Below are 20,258 nucleotides of genomic sequence, written 5' to 3' on the forward strand. Positions count from 1 at the left end.
TCCGTTATCATCCATGTCGTGATGGTAGGGTGCCGATGGGTTGCGAACGCAGTCAGGGGCCCAGGTCTCTGCCATCTTGGTGCTTTGTAAAGCTCAAACATAGGCTGAGTCATATAGGAAACACTGATCTTTACTTTATACTGCTGAATTGGTATATATAGTAAAGGGTCAAGCCCTCTGAGGGAACTAAATAATAAAGTGAAAAGTAAACAATTAAAAAAAAAATCCTTAAAAATGTTTAAAAAAAAAAAAAATAAAAAAAATCTAAATTTCGAATTCCCTTCTTATGACCGCACAAAAATAAAGAAAGAAATACCTTCAGTATCTCCAAGTCCGATCCGTGGAAATATGAAATCATTTAACCCATAAAGTAAATGCTGTAAAGAGAAAAGATGCAATTAAAAAAGTGTCATAAAAAAGTCATTGCTTTTGGAAGAAAGTGAGGAAAAGGCAAAAATAATGTCAGGTTACAAGGTATTGCTGCCTTCTTCTCAGGATAAGTCCGCAATATCACATCGGTGGGGGTCCGACATGATAACCCCCACGATCAGCTGCTATTAGTGGTGGCGGGATGTACACAATGTACGGAGCCAGAGCAGCACAGCGCCGTATACCATGTAGTGGCTGTACTCAGTACTGCAGCTCAGCTGCTATTGAAGTGAAAGTGATCTGAGCTGCAGTACCGAGTATGGCCACTACACTGTGTATGGCGCTGTTCCAGCTCTGTGCACTATTCACACCTTGTCACTGCAGGGGGAGCCGGGATTCAGATAAACTATCCTAAGGTTAGGTCATCAGTGTCACATTCCTGGAAAACCCCTTTAAAAAAAGTCACAAAGATGAGTATAATTTTGTATATGGTCACATGACCTGCCAAAACTCTAGAACTTTGCCCAATAGGGGCTCCATGTGCCCCGTACGTCCTTCGTGAACCCTAATTCAAATACTTGTTATGGACGTGAGTTCATGGCCTATTCTGTAAGGAGCTGAACTGCAGATTGACACCAATCCAATGCGGCCAGCAGGGGGCAGTACTCCTAATGTGCCTTATATGCTGCCGATGACTGATGCGTTACACAGGAGGCGGCAGGTGAAGCTCTGCCCAGATCCAGCGCCCGGGGCTCTATACCCAGCCTGCAGGGGAGCGCTGACATATCTGCACTGCACCCCCCACCCCAAACCACCTGCTGGGCAGATCATGTACTAATCCGCAGGATATGCCAGGGTTGGGGGTCTGATAAGTGGGGGGTCCATTCTGTCTCCATCCGCTGAGCCGTTCTTCTGACAATTGGGGGTCCCTTAGCGTAAGAAAGCCATTTACGAACTTTCCAGTCTTGTTCTTTTTGTTCTCATGCAAAAACTTTGTAAATAATTACAATAGATGAAATCTCCCGTTTTGTGTATGCAGCTCCTATGCAGAGCTGTGGGTTTCTATGGTAGTCCGATGCTGCAGTCACACTCCTTTTCAGAAGGGCTCCACATTGCAACCACGGGTGGAAATCAGGGCTGACTGAGACCTTATGTGGGAGTTGTCAGCCAAATGCCCGGGAGCCAGGAAGCCCACCCACATGTCGCTCAGCCCCATCCGTAGGGACACGTTAGGACCCATCATCTGATTGCACTGAGGGCTATCCTCCTGGCCGCTAACTTTCACTCCTGTTTCTACCATAATGGGCTGAAAATTATTATTATTTTTTTTTTTTTTTATAATTTGCTACCAGACGTATTAGTATTTGGAGATTCTGGCGCCACCTAGTGGCTGCAGGATCTGGAGGACCGAATCTGCCAGCGGCTGCATTGTATATTATAAGCTGCCTGGACCAGGGGTCCGGCTCCTCCGCTCTCACCAGCCCCGTCTCTGTGATGTTTTAGACTTCGGCATGTGTGTTATTATTTTCTATCCAAATTTTCTATCTAATCATGGTCTTCGTCACGGAGAGATCTGCATTGTTGTTTTGTATATAGAGTATTGCAGTGCATGGACTAGCTGGTGCATTTTATTAAATGCTCTTTCCTCGTGGCATTGTTTTCTCGTTGCTTTATAATAACTTCCTGAAGGTTTATACTATTAAAGTGGATAACAAACTTTCCCAAATCTCAGCGTCTTCTCATTTATTTCATGGACGGGGCCCAAAGAGCTATCAGTAGTCACCATGGAGTCGTGTACATACACAGTATACATACATTACAAATCCAGAGCTGCACTCGCTATTCTGCTGTTGCCCAAGAGAGTTAAAGAAGTGCTGAAAATAATTGCGGCCACACAACATCTTCACACTATGGGTACAATTTGGCCATTTTCACTAAGGGGTGTACTCACGTTTGTTGTCAGCAGTTTAGACATTAATGGCTGAGTGTTGCGTTATTTAGAGGGCACCAAATTCACACTGTTAGGCTATGTGCACACGTTGCGTAAATACATGCAGTTACGCTGCGCTTTGTAGCGCAGCGTAACTGCATGCGTCCTGCGTCCCCTGCACAGTCTATGGAGATTGTGCAGGGGCCGTGCGCACGTGGCGTTTTAGAGCGCAGCGCTTCGGCTACTGCCAAAGCGCTGCGTTCTAAGAAGTGACATGTCACTTCTTCCGTGCGCTCTGCCTGCAGCTCCTGCTCTGTCTATGGCAGGAGCTGCAGGCAGAGCGCATGGAATCGGCTTTTTTTTTTTTTCACTACGGACATTTCTGCAGCGATTTAAAGCGCACATGTGCTCTTCAGATCGCTGCAGAAATTTCTGCAGTGAAGTACGCAACGTACGCACATAGCCTTATAGAAACTGCACACCGACACTGTACATTGTATCACAGGGTCAGATCTTAAGTGCTGTCACATGAAAAGATGTAATATTTACACAAATGTAAATCACTTTTGTGATGTACTCTACATACATTACATTACTTATCCTGTACTGATCCTGAGTTACATCCTGTATTATACTCCAGAGCTGCACTCACTATTCTGCTGGTGCAGTCACTGTGTACATACATTACATTACTTATCCTGTACTGATCCTGAGTTACATCCTGTATTATACTCCAGAGCTGCACTCACTATTCTGCTGGTGCAGTCACTGTGTACATACATTACATTACTTATCCTGTACTGATCCTGAGTTACATCCTGTATTATACTCCAGAGCTGCACTCACTATTCTGCTGGTGCAGTCACTGTGTACATACATTACATTACTTATCCTGTACTGATCCTGAGTTACATCCTGTATTATACTCCAGAGCTGCACTCACTATTCTGCTGGTGCAGTCACTGTGTACATACATTACATTACTTATCCTGTACTGATCCTGAGTTACATCCTGTATTATACTCCAGAGCTGCACTCACTATTCTGCTGGTGCAGTCACTGTGTACATACACTACAGTTCAAAAGTTTGGGGTCACCCAGACATTTTTATCTTTTCTATGAAAAATCATACTTTTATTTATCAAATGAGTTGACTAATGAATAGCAAATATAGTCCAGACATTGACGAGGTTAGAAATGGAGTGATAGCCTTCCTTATTCAAAATCCCCTTTACCTTGTACAAATCTCCCACTTTACCAGCACCAAAGTAACCCCAGACCATCACTTTACCTCCACCATGCTTGACAGATGGCGTCAGGCACTCTTCCAGCATCTTTTCAGTAGTTCTGCATCTCACAAATGTTCTGTGTGATCCAAACACCTCAAAGTTTAATTCGTCTGTCCATAACACTTTTTTCCAATCTTCCTCCGTCCAATGTCTGTGTTCTTTTGCACATATTAGTCTTTTCCTTTATTAGCCAGTCTCAGATATGGCTTTTTCTTTGCCACTCTGCCCTGAAGACCGGCATCCCGGAGTCGCCTCTGCACTGTAGACGTTGACACTGGCGTTTTGCGGGTACTATTTAATGAAGCTGCCAGTTGAGGACCTGTGAGGCGTCGATTTCTCACACTAGAGACTCTAATGTACTTGTCTTGTTGCTCAGTTGTGCAGCGCGACCTCCCACTTCTCTTTCTACTCTGGTTAGAGCCTGTTTGTGCTCTTCTCTGAGGGGAGTAGTGCACACCATTGAGGAAATCTTCAGTTTCTTGGCAATTTCTCGCATGGAATATCCTTTATTTCTAAGAACAAGAACAGACTGTCGAGTTTCACATGAAAGTTCTCCTGGAACCAACAAATGTAATGCTCCAGATTCTCAACTAGCTCAAAAGAAGGTCAGTTTTATAGCTTCTCTAATCAGCAAAACTGTTTTCAGCTGTGCTAACATATTTGCACAAGGGTTTTTAAGGGATTTCTAAACATCCATTAGCCTTCTAACACAGTTAGCAAACACAATGTAACATTAGAGCACTGGAGTGGTGGTTGCTGGAAATGGGCCTCAAAACACCTATGTGGATATTGCATTAAAAGCCAGACGTTTGCAGCTAGGAAAGTCATTTACGGCATTAACAATGTATAGAGTGGATTTCTGTTTAATCCAATGTTAGCTTCATTGAAAAAAAAATGTGCTTTTCTTTCAAAAATAAGGAAATATCTAGGTGACCCCAAACCTTTGAACTGTAGTGTACATTACATTACTTATCCTGTACTGATCCTGAGTTACATCCTGTATTATACTCCAGAGCTGCACTCACTATTCTGCTGGTGCAGTCACTTTGTACATAGATTACATTACTTATCCTGTACTGATCCTGAGTTACCTCCTGTATTATACTCCAGAGCTGCACTCACTATTCTGCTGGTGCAGTCACTGTGTACATACATTACATTATTTATTCTGTACTGATCCTGAGTTACATCCTGTATTATACTCCAGAGCTGCACTCACTATTCTGCTGGTGGAGTCACTGTGTACATACATTACATTACTTATCCTGTACTGATCCTGAGTTACATCCTGCATTATACTCCAGAGCTGCACTCACTATTCTGCTGGTGCAGTCACTGTGTACACATTACATTACTGATCCTGTACTAATCCTGAGTTACCTCCTGTATTATCCTCCAGAGCTGCACTCACTATTCTACTGGTGCAGTACTTTTGATGCAGGGGACGGATGCAGCAACAGACTCCTTTATTTGTACAGTCTTCCTATTATTATCTCTGTAAAATATATTTGACATTCAGGCTTGTGGTACAGCTGGGTGCTCGTCCATTCCCCAGTACAGTCAGGTGATTGGAGAACAGGATTCATTCCATCAGTGGCTCAGGTTTCAGCACAGAAGGGGTTAACATGAGCGCACAGCGCAGGTCACATGACAGTACCAGGGACCATGTGACAAGACTACACTTCCCGGCGTGCAGTGCGGCGGCCGCTGTCACTGCTCTCCTCCCAGCCTGCTGTTCCCGGCGTGCAGTGCGGCTTTGCCCCTGTGAGTGTCCCGGGCCCAGCGCGGAGATGCCGATGAAGGGGCTGTTCCCGATCCGCCGCACCCTGCAGTATCTGCAGAGCGGGGACATCGTGCTCAAGAACAGCGTCAAGATCATGACCGTCAACTACAACACCCGGGGGGAGCACGGAGATGGCGCGAGGTGAGCGGAGGTCAGAGGTCAGGGGGTGGAAGGGCACAGAAAGGAGGTGCGAGACGAAGGCGTGTGGGGAGCAAACAGTTGGTGGGGGTGCTCTGGGTGTGTCAGGTGTGTGGGGGGCAGCAGTGTGAGGGCACATGTGGGGGGGCACAGGGTGAGGTGTGTGTGGAGGGTACAGGTGGGGGTCGTGGAGTGAGGTGTGTGGGGAGGGCACAGGTGGTGGGCCCCGGGTGAGGCGCGTGGGGAGGGCACAGGTGGTGGGCCCCACGTGGGGAGGGCACAGGTGGTGGGCCCTGGGCGAGGTGCGTGGGGAGGGCACAGGTGGTGGGCCCCACGTGGGGAGGGCACAGGTGGTGGGCCCTGGGCGAGGCGCGTGGGGAGGGCACAGGTGGTGGGCCCCGGGTGAGGCGCGTGGGGAGGGCACAGGTGGTGGGCCCCACGTGGGGAGGGCACAGGTGGTGGGCCCCACGTGGGGAGGGCACAGGTGGTGGGCCCTGGGCGAGGCGCGTGGGGAGAGCACAGGTGGTGGGCCCCGGGTGAGGCGCGTGGGGAGGGCACAGGTGGTGGGCCCCACGTGGGGAGGGCACAGGTGGTGGGCCCTGGGCGAGGCGCGTGGGGAGGGCACAGGTGGTGGGCCCCGGGTGAGGCGCGTGGGGAGGGCACAGGTGGTGGGCCCCACGTGGGGAGGGCACAGGTGGTGGGCCCCACGTGGGGAGGGCACAGGTGGTGGGCCCTGGGCGAGGCGCGTGGGGAGAGCACAGGTGGTGGGCCCCGGGTGAGGCGCGTGGGGAGGGCACAGGTGGTGGGCCCCACGTGGGGAGGGCACAGGTGGTGAGCCCCGGGTGAGGCGCGTGGGGAGGGCACAGGTGGTGGGCCCCACGTGGGGAGGGCACAGGTGGTGGGCCCTGGGCGAGGCGCGTGGGGAGGGCGCAGGTGGTGGGCCCCGGGCGAGGCGCGTGGGGAGGGCGCAGGTGGTGGGCCCCGGGCGAGGCGCGTGGGGAGGGCGCAGGTGGTGGGCCCCGGGCGAGGCGCGTGGGGAGGGCGCAGGTGGTGGGCCCCGGGCGAGGCGCGTGGGGAGGGCGCAGGTGGTGGGCCCCGGGCGAGGCGCGTGGGGAGGGCGCAGGTGGTGGGCCCCGGGTGAGGCGCGTGGGGAGGGCGCAGGTGGTGGGCCCCGGGCGAGGCGCGTGGGGAGGGCGCAGGTGGTGGGCCCCGGGTGAGGCGCGTGGGGAGGGCGCAGGTGGTGGGCCCCGGGTGAGGCGTGTGGGGAGGGCGCAGGTGGTGGGCCCCGGGTGAGGCGCGTGGGGAGGGCGCAGGTGGTGGGCCCCGGGTGAGGCGTGTGGGGAGGGCACAGGTGGTGGGCCCCGGGTGAGGCTTGTGGTTAGGGTGAACGCACCTTTGGGGGTTTATGTACATTGCGGGCACTAGTTGGGGGACCCGGTTGGAGTTTATGCGCAGTGAGGTCGGAGTTTCACCTCTGTCTTTCTCTTTCAGGAAGTTCGTCTTTTTCTCGGTTCCCCAGATCCAGTACAAGAACCCCTGGCTGCAGATTATGCTGCTGAAGAACATGACGCCGTCTCCCTTCTTGCGCTTTTACCTGGGTGAGTGCGGGCGCCGCTCGTGTCCTCTCCTGTGTGCGGAGGGGGAGCAGCAAGAGCTGATCGTTATCCGGCTTCTCTCCCCAAGACCACATATTATGAGCGACCCCTAACAGCCATTCCTGCAGCCCCCCGCACTCTGCTGCCCCAAATCCCCCCCCCCCTTTGCGCGCTCTGCCGCCCCCCCCCATATCAGTCCTTACTGCTCATGAACCAGGAGGCTCAGGATGAACAGAACTAATCACTGCACTGTATCATTACTGATGCCGCAGTCTGCGGGGGAGGGGCAGTCATGTCCTCTCACTCACATTCTCTTCTTCTCTTGCAGATGACGGGAACCAGGTCCTTGTCGATATTGAAGACAAAACCCGGACTGAGATCTTACATCATGTGAAGAAAATCCTGGGCAAGACAGAGTAAGAACGCTCACTGTCCCTGAATGGGAAGAAACTCCTGCTAAACCCTATAGTGGCCGGATACATTTCACAGCTGAGGGTTTGTTATAATGTCATCATATTAACATGATCCTCTGTCAGACAAAATCATCAGTAGCAATAATCTATTGTCCGGAGTTTGATACAATGTATCAGTCTGGGGTCCGGACTGTGTATCTCACAGAGGATTGTCCTGGATACAAATCCTCAGCTGCTGCAGGTATTGGCCTCTGTGCATACCCGAAACCTGATTAACAGCGTTATCAGCTGATTGTTATTTAATGTATATTAATAGCTGACAGAGTTCTGTTTTTAGATACATTATTCCAAATGCCCATGTATAAAGTTATAATATAATATTTTGATGACCTGCAGCCACTACTAGGGGGAGCTTTTATGTACAGAGATACAAAGGATTGTCTGTAGCCACCACTAGAGGGAGCTCCCTGTATATAGAGATACATAAGATTCTGTCTGAAGCCACCACTAGGGGGAGCTCCCTGTATATAGAGATAGATAAGATTATGTCTGCAGCCACCACTAGGGGGAGCTCCCTGTATATAGAGATAGATGATAAGATTCTGTCTGCAGCCACCACTAGGGGGAGCTCCCTGTATATAGAGATAGATGATAAGATTCTGTCTGCAGCCACCACTAGGGGGAGCTCCCTGTATATAGAGATACATAAGATTCTGTCTGCAGCCACCACTAGGGGGAGCTCCCTGTACACAGAGATGCATGATAAGATTCTGCCTATTCTGTCTGTAGCCACCACTAGAGGGAGCTCCCTGTATATAGAGATACATAAGATTCTTTCTGCAGCCACCACTAGGGGGAGCTCCCTCTATACAGAGATACAGGATAAGATTCTGTCTGCAGCCACCACTAGGGAGAGCTCCCTGCATACAGAGATACATGATAAGATTCTGTCTGCAGCCACCACTAGGGGGAGCTCCCTGTATACATAGATACATAAGATTCTAAATGCAGACACCACTAGGGGAGTTGCTATTGATGTCAATAAATATATATGTGTATGCAGGGAGCTCCCCCTAGTGGTAGCTGTGGACATACTTATTATGAAGACTGTGCAGGGATTTGGAGCTGTTTCTGGAATATGATGCAGAATATCGGATGTTTTTAGTACACAATAGATGAATTCTGTATAATGAGCCTCTTGGGGTACGTTCCCACAATCAGTGTTATTCACTTTCTAGAAGCTGCATATTTTCTAGGCATCCAAAACGCTGTGTTTTACAGTACAATCAAGTGGCCGGGATTAATAGAAATCTTGTGTCCACTCTGCTTCTTTTTTACCGTGTGTACACTCACCTGTGGAGTGTTTTTCTTGCGTGAACGCTCTGTTTTCTGTGCGGATTTTTCCCATATATTTGCATTAGATGCGCAAAAGCCGCAGGTGAAAGACACATATGCGTTTTTGATACATTTAGGCTGCAGAAATGCACCAAAATTCATGTAATCCGCTCTTAATGATATTAAAGGGAACCGGTCACCACTTCTTTGGCGTATAACCTGCGGCCACCACCACTGGGCTCTTATATACATCATTCTAACATGCTGTATATAAGAGCCCAGGCCGGGGGTATAACATAAAAAACACTTTATAATACCTACCTAACGGTTGTGCGGTGGGCCTTATGGGTGTCTCCGTTCTTCGGTGCCGGCGTCGCCTCTTTCGGCCATCTTCGTCCTCTTTCTGAAGCCTGTGTGCATAACGCGTCTACGTCATACACACTCGCAGTCCTGCGCAGGCGCACTACAATACTTTGATCTGCCCTGCTCAGAACCTGAATGCCGGCGAGTGTGTATGACGTCGGACGCGTCATGCACCGTAGCTAGAGAAGGAGGACGAAGATGGCTGAAACAGGCGGCGCCGGCACCGGACAACGGAGTTGCTCATATGACCAACCGCACGACCATTAGGTAAGTAGTATAAAGTGTTTTTTATGTTCTCACAGCGGCCTGGGCTCTTATACAGATACAGAAGATTCTGTGTGCAGTCACCACTAGGGGGAGCTCCCTGTATACAGAGATACATAAGATCCTTCTGGCTTCAGAAAGAGGACGAAAGAGGCGGCAACAGAGACACCCATATGGCCAACCGCGCGACCGTTGGGTATTATAAAGTGTTTTTCTTTGTCGCTCCATTGGGAGACCCAGACAATTGGGTGTATAGCTTCTGCCTCCGGAGGCCACACAAAGTATTACACTTAAAAGTGTAAACCCCTCCCCTCTGCCTATACACCCCCCCGTGCATCACGGGCTCCTCAGTTTTTATGCTTTGTGTTGAAGGAGGCACACATGCACGCAAGCTCCACAATTTAGTCAGCAGCAGCTGCTGACTATATCGGATGGAAGAAAAGAGGGCCCATAACAGGGCCCCCGGCATGCTCCCTTCTCACCCCACTCTGGTCGGCGGTGCTGTTAAGGTTGAGGTACCCATTGCGGGTACAAAGGCTGGAGCCACATGCTGTTTTCCTTCCCCATCCCTTAGGGGCTCTGGGTGAAGTGGGATCCTAACCGGTCACCAGGCACTGGGACCGTGCTCCCTCCGCAGCCCCTGGGGGAATCTGCTGGACAGGAGACCGGGTATCGTCAGGGACAGGCCCTGCTCCTCTGAGGTACTCTGTGTCCCCTTGGGGACGGCGCATAGAGCGCCTGTCTAATGGACGCTGCAGCAGCTGCTGGTTGTGTTTGTGCGCCGGGACTACCGCGCTGACCGCGCTTGTTTGCCGGCCGCGCTTATAACTTTAGTCCCCGGCTTTTGCGGCCTAGTACCGCATATTCCCGCCCCCGGGCCTGCCAGTCAGGGGTAAGGGCGGGACGCTGCACTGGACGTCAGCGCTGAGGGCTGGAGCATACTTAGTATCCTCCTCACTGAGCACCGTGGGGCACCAGATTCCCGCACTTTCTAAGGCACGCCCACGGCTCCCTCCTCCTCTCAGAACGCTGGCAGCCATTCCTATCAGCACTTCTGATGCTGGAGAACTTCAGAGACGAGCTCCATCAGCTCTGGGAGGCCCAGGCAGGGAATGTGGTGGTCACACAAACGCTGAGGGCGGTCGGTAAGCCGCACCTGTTACTAGGTGCTTGCCCCCCTGGGTGCCGAAGTGTATATTTATATGCTTATATTGTATACATTTACTCTGTACGGCCGCACTATTGCTTTGGCTATATACCCTCTCTGATTGCTCTAAGAGGAGACAACAGCATGTCGTCCGCAAAAAGCAAGGGTGCCAAGGCACAGGCTTACTTTGCAACCTGTACCTCATGTGCGGCTATGCTACCTGCAGGTTCCACCTACCCTCACTGTGTGCAATGCTCGGCCCCTGTGACACTCACTCAGCCGGAGCCTCTGCCACTGGTGGGACCCTCGGCTCAGGTGGAACCTTTGCTGCCACTGTCCAGGTGACAGGGACAGAGTTTGCAGTATTCGCTGACAAACTTTCTGAGTCTATGGATAAATGGTCTGCTAAGATACTAGAAGCTTTGCAGTCCAGACCTGTAACACAGGCCCCAGGCACTGTTGAACCTTTTCCCTCAGACCCCCCTCGGTCGGCGCAGCAGAGTGCTCCTGGGGCGACTCATAGGTCCCACGGTGAGGACTCTGACACGGACCGCAGTCCCAGACCGGCTAAGCGGGCTCGCCGGGAGCTTCCCTCGACTTCATCACAGTGTTCAGGGTCTCAGCATGAGGACTCTCTGGAGGATGAAGCGGAGGTGGCAGATCAGGGCTCTGATTCTGACGCCGCTCTCAACCTGGATACACCTGAAGGGGACGCCATAGTAAACGACCTTATAGCGTCCATCAATCAGGTGTTGGATCTTTCTCCCCCAACTCCTCAGATTGAGGAGTCAGCTTCTCAGCAGGAGAAATTCCATTTTAGGTTTCCCAAACGTACACGGAGTGCGTTTCTTGATCACTCCGACTTCAGAGATACAGTCCAGAAACACCGAGCTTTTCCAGATAAGCGCTTTACTAAGCGCCTTAATGACACACGTTATCCCTTCCCCCCTGACGTAGTCAAGGGTTGGGCTCAGTGTCCCAAGGTGGATCCTCCAATCTCTAGACTGGCGGCTAGATCCATAGTTGCAGTGGCAGACGGTGCATCACTCAAGGATGCCACTGACAGGCAGATAGAGCTCCTGATGAAATCCATCTATGAAGCTATCGGCGCGTCCTTTGCTCCGGCATTCGCAGCCGTATGGGCACTCCAAGCTATCTCAGCTTGTCAGTCTGAGATTAATGCAGTCACACGTGCCTCTACTCCGCAGGTTGTGTCCTTAACCTCTCAGGCGTCGGCTTTTGCGTCCTACGCCATGAATGCTGTCCTGGACTCTACGAGCCGTACGGCGGTAGCATCCGCCAATTCGGTGGCAGTCCGCAGGGCCATGTGGCTACGTGAATGGAAGGCAGACTCTGCTTCCAAAAAGTTCTTAACCGGTTTGCCATTTTCTGGCGACCGCCTGTTTGGCGAGCCATTGGATGAAATCATTAAACAATCCAAGGGAAAGGAATCGTCCTTGCCCCAGTCCAAACCCAACAGACCTCCACAACGGAAGGTACAATCGAGGTTTCGGTCCTTTCGGCCCTCAGCCAGGTCTTAATTCTCCTCGTCCAACAGGCCACAGAAGGGTCAGAGGAACTCTGATTCATGGCGGTCTAAGTCACGTCCTAAAAAGACCGCCGGAGGAACCGCTCCCAAAGCGGCCTCCTCATGACTTTCGGCCTCCCCAAACCGCATCCTCGGCCGGTGGCAGGCTCTCCCGCTTTTGCGACGCCTGGTTGCCACATGTCCAAGACCGATGGGTGAGAGACATTCTGTCTCACGGTTACAGGATAGAGTTCCGCTCTCGTCCTCCGACTCGTTTCTTCAGAACATCTCCGCCCCCCGAGCGAGCCGATGCTCTTCTTCAGGCGGTGAGCACTCTGAAGGCGGAAGGAGTGGTGATCCCTGTTCCCCTTCAGCAATGGGGTCACGGTTTTTACTCCAACTTGTTTGTGGTGCCAAAAAAGGACGGATCTTTCCGTCCCGTTCTGGACCTCAAACTGCTCAACAAACACGTGAAAACCAGGCGGTTCCGGATGGAATCTCTCCGCTCCGTCATCGCCTCGATGTCCCAAGGAGACTTCCTAGCATCAATCGACATCAGGGATGCTTATCTCCACGTGCCGATTGCACCAGAGCATCAGCGCTTCCTGCGTTTCGCCATCGGGGACGAACACCTTCAGTTCGTGGCGCTGCCTTTCGGCCTGGCGACAGCCCCACGGGTCTTCACCAAGGTCATGGCAACAGTGGTAGCAGTCCTACACTCTCAGGGACACTCGGTGATCCCTTACTTAGACGATCTCCTTGTCAAGGCCCCCTCTCGGGTGGCATGCCAACACAGCCTGAACATTGCTCTGGAGACTCTCCAGAGATTCGGGTGGATCATCAATTTCCCAAAGTCAAAATTGACACCGACCCAATCGCTGACATATCTCGGGATGGAGTTTCATACTCTCTCAGCGATAGTGAAACTTCCGCTGGACAAACAGCGTTCACTACGGACAGGGGTGCAATCTCTCCTTCGAGCCCAGTCGCACCCCTTGAGGCGCCTCATGCACTTCCTAGGGAAGATGGTGGCAGCAATGGAGCCAGTTCCATTTGCGCAGTTTCATCTGCGTCCACTTCAATGGGACATTCTCCGCAAATGGGACAGGAAGTCGACGTCCCTCGACAGGAACGTCTCCCTTTCTCGGGCAGCCAAGGCCTCCCTTCAGTGGTGGCTTCTTCCCACTTCTTTGTCGAAGGGGAAATCATTCCTACCCCCATCCTGGGCTGTGGTCACGACGGACGCGAGTCTGTCAGGGTGGGGAGCGGTCTTCCTCCACCACAGGGCTCAGGGAACCTGGACTCCGACAGAGTCCTCCCTTCAGATCAATGTTCTGGAGATAAGGGCAGTGTATCTAGCCCTAAAGGCGTTCCAGCCGTGGCTGGAAGGCAAGCAGATCCGAATTCAGTCGGACAACGCCACGGCGGTGGCATACATCAACCACCAAGGCGGCACACGCAGTCGGCAAGCCTTCCAGGAAGTTCGGCGGATTCTGCTGTGGGTGGAAGCCACAGCCTCCACCATCTCCGCAGTTCACATCCCGGGCGTAGAAAACTGGGAAGCAGACTTTCTCAGTCGCCAGGGCATGGACGCAGGGGAATGGTCTCTTCACCCGGACGTGTTTCAAGAGATCTGTTGCCGCTGGGGGAAGCCGGACGTCGACCTAATGGCGTCCCGGCACAACAACAAGGTCCCGGCATTCATGGCACGGTCTCAAGATCACAGAGCTCTGGCGGCAGACGCATTAGTTCAGGATTGGTCGCAGTTTCGGCTGCCTTATGTATTTCCTCCTCTGGCACTACTGCCCAGAGTATTACGCAAGATCAGGTCCGACTGCCGCCGCGCCATCCTCATCGCCCCAGACTGGCCGAGGAGGTCGTGGTACCCGGATCTGTGGCATCTCACGGTGGGTCAACCGTGGGCACTACCAGACCGTCCAGACTTACTGTCTCAAGGGCCATTTTTCCATCTGAATTCTGCGGCCCTCAACCTGACTGTGTGGCCATTGAGTCCTGGATCCTAGCGTCTTCAGGGTTATCTCAAGAGGTCATTGCCACTATGAGACAGGCCAGGAAACCAACGTCCGCCAAGATCTACCACAGGACGTGGAGGATCTTCTTATCCTGGTGCTCTGATCAGGGTTTTACTCCCTGGCCATTTGCCTTGCCCACTTTTCTGTCCTTCCTTCAATCCGGAATGGAAAAGGGTTTGTCTCTCGGCTCTATTAAGGGACAAGTCTCGGCGCTCTCTGTGTTTTTTCAAAAGCGTCTAGCCAGGCTTCCGCAGGTCCGCACGTTCCTGCAGGGAGTTTGCCACATAGTCCCCCCTTACAAGCGCCCGCTAGAACCCTGGGATCTGAACAGGGTGCTAACGGCTCTTCAGAAACCACCTTTCGAGCCAATGAGAGATATTTCTCTTTCACGCCTTTCGCAGAAGGTGGTCTTCCTAGTGGCACTCACATCATTTCGGAGAGTGTCTGAGCTAGCAGCGCTGTCATGCAAAGCCCCCTTCCTGGTGTTTCACCAGGACAAGGTGGTTCTGCGTCCGGTTCCGGAATTTCTCCCTAAGGTGGTATCCCCTTTTCATCTCAATCAGGATATCTCCTTACCTTCTTTTTGCCCTCATCCAGTTCACCAATGTGAAAAGGATTTGCACTTGTTAGATCTTGAGAGCACTTAGACTCTACATTTCTCGTACGGCGCCCCTGCGCCGCTCGGATGCGCTCTTTGTCCTTGTCGCTGGCCAGCGTAAAGGGTCGCAGGCTTCCAAGTCAACCTTGGCTCGGTGGATCAAGGAACCAATTCTTGAAGCCTACCGTTCTTCTGGGCTTCCGGTTCCTTCAGGGCTGAAAGCCCATTCTACCAGAGCCGTGGGTGCGTCCTGGGCATTGCGGCACCAGGCTACGGCTCAGCAGGTGTGTCAGGCGGCTACCTGGTCGAGTCTGCACACTTTCACGAAACACTATCAGGTGCATACCTACGCTTCGGCAGATGCCAGCCTAGGTAGGCGAGTCCTTCAGGCGGCGGTTGCCCACCTGTAGGAAGGGGCCGTTTTACGGCTCTATTACCGAGGTATTCTTTTACCCACCCAGGGACTGCTTTTGGACGTCCCAATTGTCTGGGTCTCCCAATGGAGCGACAAAGAAGAAGGGAATTTTGTTTACTTACCGTAAATTCCTTTTCTTCTAGCTCCAATTGGGAGACCCAGCACCCGCCCCTGTTCCCTTCGGGCTGTTGTTCTTTTGTGTACACATGTTGTTCATGTTGAATTGTTCTGGGTTCATGGTTTTCAGTTCTCCGAACATCCTTCGGATTGAATTTACCTTAGACCAATTTATAAGTTTCTTCCTTCCTGCTTTTGCACCAAAACTGAGCGAAGATAGAAGCTGTGGAAGAGAGAAGCGCAATAGGGTCTTACCCGAGTAATGTTAGGGTGAAATAATGAATATCACTCACCCAGAGAGTTGTGACAGTCACAACTACTATGCAGGCAAAAATTCCAGGCCAAAGGCAGCAGCACCCAAAATGGCTGATAACAGAGAGTAATGAAGTGGGGCTTGCACGGCCGCGCCAGTGACCACTCTGACCAAAGAGAGTTAATGTTCCTTTATTTCATCTTTAGGTCGACGCGTTTCTGGAGTCTCTGCTCCCTTCCTCAGGACACACAGGAAAAAAATACATCAAATCTGCTAGACCACGAGGACTGCAAGATCTATATACATTTATACATATATTTCGAGGCCGCTTTTGAGTGACACTGAAATTATATTGTTTTACTCTCGTACCTTATCTAAGACACAGTAATCCACACATTTTTAATCTCAAAAAATCCATTTATTATTATTTATTTATTATTTTATGAGATAATATGGTGATATTATCATATGTAATTTGTGTTCACTTCTTGTTCATTTTTTTACACCACGTTATTTTCACTGTCATGTTTTTTGTTTTTTTGATGTGTCTTTCCCGACGATTTTTTTAAGAAAGAGGTTGGTTTCTGACGTCATCATGACGGAATGTATATAGATCTTGCAGTCCTCGTGGTCTAGCAGATTTGATGTACCTTTTTCCTGTGTGTCCTGAGGAAGGGAGCAGAGACTCCAGAAACGCGTCGACCTAAAGATGAAATAAAGGAACATTAACTCTCTTTGGTCAGAGTGGTCACTGGCGCGGCCGTGCAAGCCCTACTTCATTACTCTCTGTTTTGCACCAAAACTGAGGAGCCCGTGATGCACGGGGGGGTGTATAGGCAGAGGGGAGGGGTTTACACTTTTAAGTGTAATACTTTGTGTGGCCTCCGGAGGCATAGCTATACACCCAATTGTCTGGGTCTCCCAATAGGAGCTAGAAGAAAAGGAATTTACGGTAAGTAAACAAAATTCCCTTCTTTATGTTCTCACAGCGGCCTGGGCTCTTATATACAGCATGTTAGAATGCTGTATATATTATGTTAGAATGCTGTATATATTATGTTAGAATGCTGTATATAAGAGCCCGCTGGTGGTGACCGCAGCTTATAGGCCAAAAAAGTGGTGACAGGTGACTTTAATACCAGAACGTTTCAAACACAAAACAGCTTTATTTAAAGGATGACACACCAAACAGACACAAAAAAATGCAAGTAAACTAAGGTGCAGAAATTCTGCCGCTTCAAAAACTCAACTGATCCTGATCGTGGGATTGAAGAATAAACCTCTCATTTTTCTCTCTGCAGGGAGACCCTTAAGGCAGAAGAAAAGGCGAAGATGGTGCTCTCCAATCCTGCCAACTTTGGCCCTAAAAAGTATTACCTGCGTGAGTGCATGTGCGAGGTGGATGGGCAGGTCCCGTGCCCCGGAGTGGTGCCACTGCCAAAGGAAATGACTGGGAAATACAAAGCTAAATTAAAAGCCGGAACAGAGGTGTGACCCCACAACAAGGTCCTGGGGGCTTGTTATCTGCGATCATTTTTTTTTCTTTTCTTTAAATATTTTTCTATATTCTGTTAAATTAAAACATGTTGGATATTTTTATGTCCGTTGTCCTCCATTTCCTGCATGTTTGGGGGATTGGCTTTAGGGGCCCCCCTTATTCGGATGGAGAGACATCCAGTGATTGTCATTGGAAATGTTAAAGTTCTGCTCGGCCGGAACCGCATCCACCATAACCAGGACTTGCTGCATGGCTGAACCATAACCCCCAGCATGCCCTGACTGCTGCAGGCGTGTAGTTCGTGAAGGGAGACCCATGTAATAACAAGGACGTGTGCACTTGTAGCTTTGCCCCCGGGCTGGAGACCACCAGCTTGGTGTAATGGCGTACAAACAGCCGGTCCCACCCTACACTTCTGTAACATTCCCCGGAAACGTAATTAGGAAGTTTTCACCAATTCCGTCAGTTGTTCCCACGACGGCGCCGAGCGCTGGTGTAATGGCAGGTAATCCGGGGTGATTTACATCTGAGTTCTCCGAGGCTTTTGATCAGTCGGGGTCTTTTGATGTAGCAGTGTGCAGTAATTAGCGGCTCATTTCCATGTCTGCCGCGCGGTGATTAGAGCGAAAGCGATCGCAGATCAGAGAGATACCCAGCGCCCCCGCTATAAGTAGGGCAGCGCTTTATTCCAGCAAACACCCGGAACCTTAACCCTTCCTTCAGTCTGAGAGTCACAGTCTCAGCTCTTATGGGAGAACTGAAATTCCCAGCAGATTACTGCCCCTCCCCACTATGGGGTATCTACATTACCAAAGGAACCAGGTATTCTATACAATGCCCCCTCTAAGTGCCAGTCAGGGGTCATTCCAGCGGATCCTACAACCCCTGGCAAAATGTATGGCCTCCCCTGGCTCTGGGGATGTTCATTCAATTGTTTACTTTTGTTTAAAAAAAAAAAAGCAGATCACAGACATGGCCCAAAACTAAAGCATTTCAAATGGCAACTTTCTGGCTTTAAGAAACACTAAAAAAAAAAAAAATCATGAAAACAATGTGCTAGCCAGTAACTGTCACTTTACAAGACCAAACGGGGAAAAGTTATGGAATCATGAAAAAACAAACAAAAGAACCCTCCAATACATCACTAGTATTTTGTTGCACCACCTCTGGCTTTTATAACAGCTTGCAGTCTCTGAGGCATAGACCTAATGAGTGACAAACAGTATCTTCATCAATCTGGCTCCAACTTTCTCCGATTGTTGTTGCCAGATCAGCTTTGCAGGTTGGAGCCTTGTCATGGACCATTTTCTTCAACTACCACCAAACATTTTCAATTGGATTGAGATCCGGACTATTTGCAGGCCATGTCATTGACCTTATGTTTTCTTTCAAGTAATGTTTTTACAGTTTTTGCTCTACGGCAGGATGCATTATCATCTTAATAAATGATTTCATCATCCGCAAACATCCTTTCAATTGATGGGATAAGAAAAGTGTCCAAAATGTCAATGTAAACTTGGGCATTTATTGAAGATGTAATGACAGCCATTTCCCCAGTGCCTTTACCTGACATACAGCCCCTATCGTCAATGACTGTGGAAAATTACATGTTCTCTTCAGGCAGTCATTTTTTATTGTTTAGCTTTTCTGTATGTAAATCCCATTTCTTTGTCGCTCCATTGGGAGACCCAGACAATTGGGTGTATAGCTTCTGCCTCCGGAGGCCACACAAAGTATTACACTTTTAAAAAAGTGTAACCCCTCCCCTCTGCCTATACACCCTCCCGTGGATCACGGGCTCCTCAGTTTTATGCTTTGTGTGGAAGGAGGCACACATCCACCCATGCATTCTCATATTACTTATATCGGTTGGAAGAAAAGAGGGCCCCCGGCATGTTCCCTTCTCACCCCACTACGTCGGCGGTGTTGTTAAGGTTGAGGTACCCATTGCGGGTACAAAGGCCGGAGCCTCATGCCGTCTCCTTCACCATCCCTTAGCGGCTCTGGGAGAAGTGGGATCCTGACCGGTCATCCATTTACTGGGACCGTGCTCCCTCCGCAGCCCCTGTGGGAATCTGCCGGATCGGAGTCTATTCTTCCTCAGGGACCGGGCCCTGCAACTATAAGGTACTCTGTGTGCCCATGGGGACTGTGCAGGGAGCGCCTTCTTCCCGGACGCTGCAGCAGCTGCTGAATTGAGAAGGCCGGCGGACTTCCACGCCGACCGCGCCTGCTTGTCGGGCACGGTCTTAAATTTAATCCCCGGCTTCATCGCGGCCTAGTAGCAAAAATCCCGCCCCCGGGCCTGCCTGTCAGGGGTAAGGGCGGGACGGCCGACCTGACGTCGGCTGTGAGGGCCGGAGCATCCTGTATGTTTCCTCCCCCCTCACTGATCACTGTGGGGACCCCAGATTCCCGCACTTTCCTGGCGCCGCCCACGGCTCCACTCCGCCCCTGAGAGCTCCGGCAGCCATTTTTTGGCATTCTGCCGGTGGAGGATTCTCAGGGAAGAGCTCTGCAGCTCTGGGAGACCTAAGGCAGGGAATCTGGAGGACACACACTCCGCTTTTTAGCGGTCGGTAAGCCACACCGGTCACCCGGTGGTGGTCCCCTTAGGGTGCCGGAATAGATACATATTTATATATATATTTCTGTTCGGTCGGGCTGTATACCCTTTCCCATATACCCTCAGTGATCACTCTCCTAGGAGACAACAGCATGTCGTCCACAAGGAGCAAAGGTGCTAAGGCACAGGGTTTTTTTGCGGCCTGTACCTCTTGTGGGGCTATGTTACCTGCGGGTTCCACCTACCCTCACTGTGAGCAATGCTCGACCCCGGTTTCGCTTGCTCAGCCGGAGCCTCGGTCACTAGTGGGCCCCTCGGCTCATGTAGACCCCCCTGCTCCCCCTGTCCAGGCGGCAGGGACAGAGTTCGCCTCTTTTGCTGAGAGACTCTCTGAGTCACTTTCACAATCCATGGCTCAGTCTATGGACAAATGGTCTGCCAAACTGCTGGAAGCTTTGCAGTCCAGACCGGTCCTTACACAGGCCCCGGCCCCTGTTGGATCGTCGCCTCCAGGCCCCTCTCGGTCCGCACCGCAGCGCGCTCCCAGGTTGGGCCCTAGGTCTCACGTGGAGGACTCCTGCCCGGACCACAGTCCTAGACAGGCTAAGCGGGCCCGCTGGGAAT

General features: G+C 51.1%; 1 protein-coding gene across 1 annotated transcript; it reads left to right on the forward strand.

The window, feature by feature from the left end:
* The first annotated feature begins 5,288 nt into the window (after positions 1–5,288).
* Positions 5,289–17,169, forward strand: MRPS25 (mitochondrial ribosomal protein S25). Its single transcript, XM_075320755.1, has 4 exons — positions 5,289–5,512; positions 7,001–7,107; positions 7,433–7,520; positions 16,872–17,169. The coding sequence occupies exons 1-4, from the start codon at positions 5,379–5,381 to the stop codon at positions 17,062–17,064; spliced, it is 522 nt and encodes a 173-aa protein (XP_075176870.1). The 5' UTR covers positions 5,289–5,378; the 3' UTR covers positions 17,065–17,169.
* Positions 17,170–20,258: the final 3,089 nt, after the last annotated feature.

This window comes from Anomaloglossus baeobatrachus, chromosome 8 (genome assembly GCF_048569485.1).
Source record: "Anomaloglossus baeobatrachus isolate aAnoBae1 chromosome 8, aAnoBae1.hap1, whole genome shotgun sequence".
Classification (NCBI taxonomy): domain Eukaryota; kingdom Metazoa; phylum Chordata; class Amphibia; order Anura; family Aromobatidae; genus Anomaloglossus; species Anomaloglossus baeobatrachus.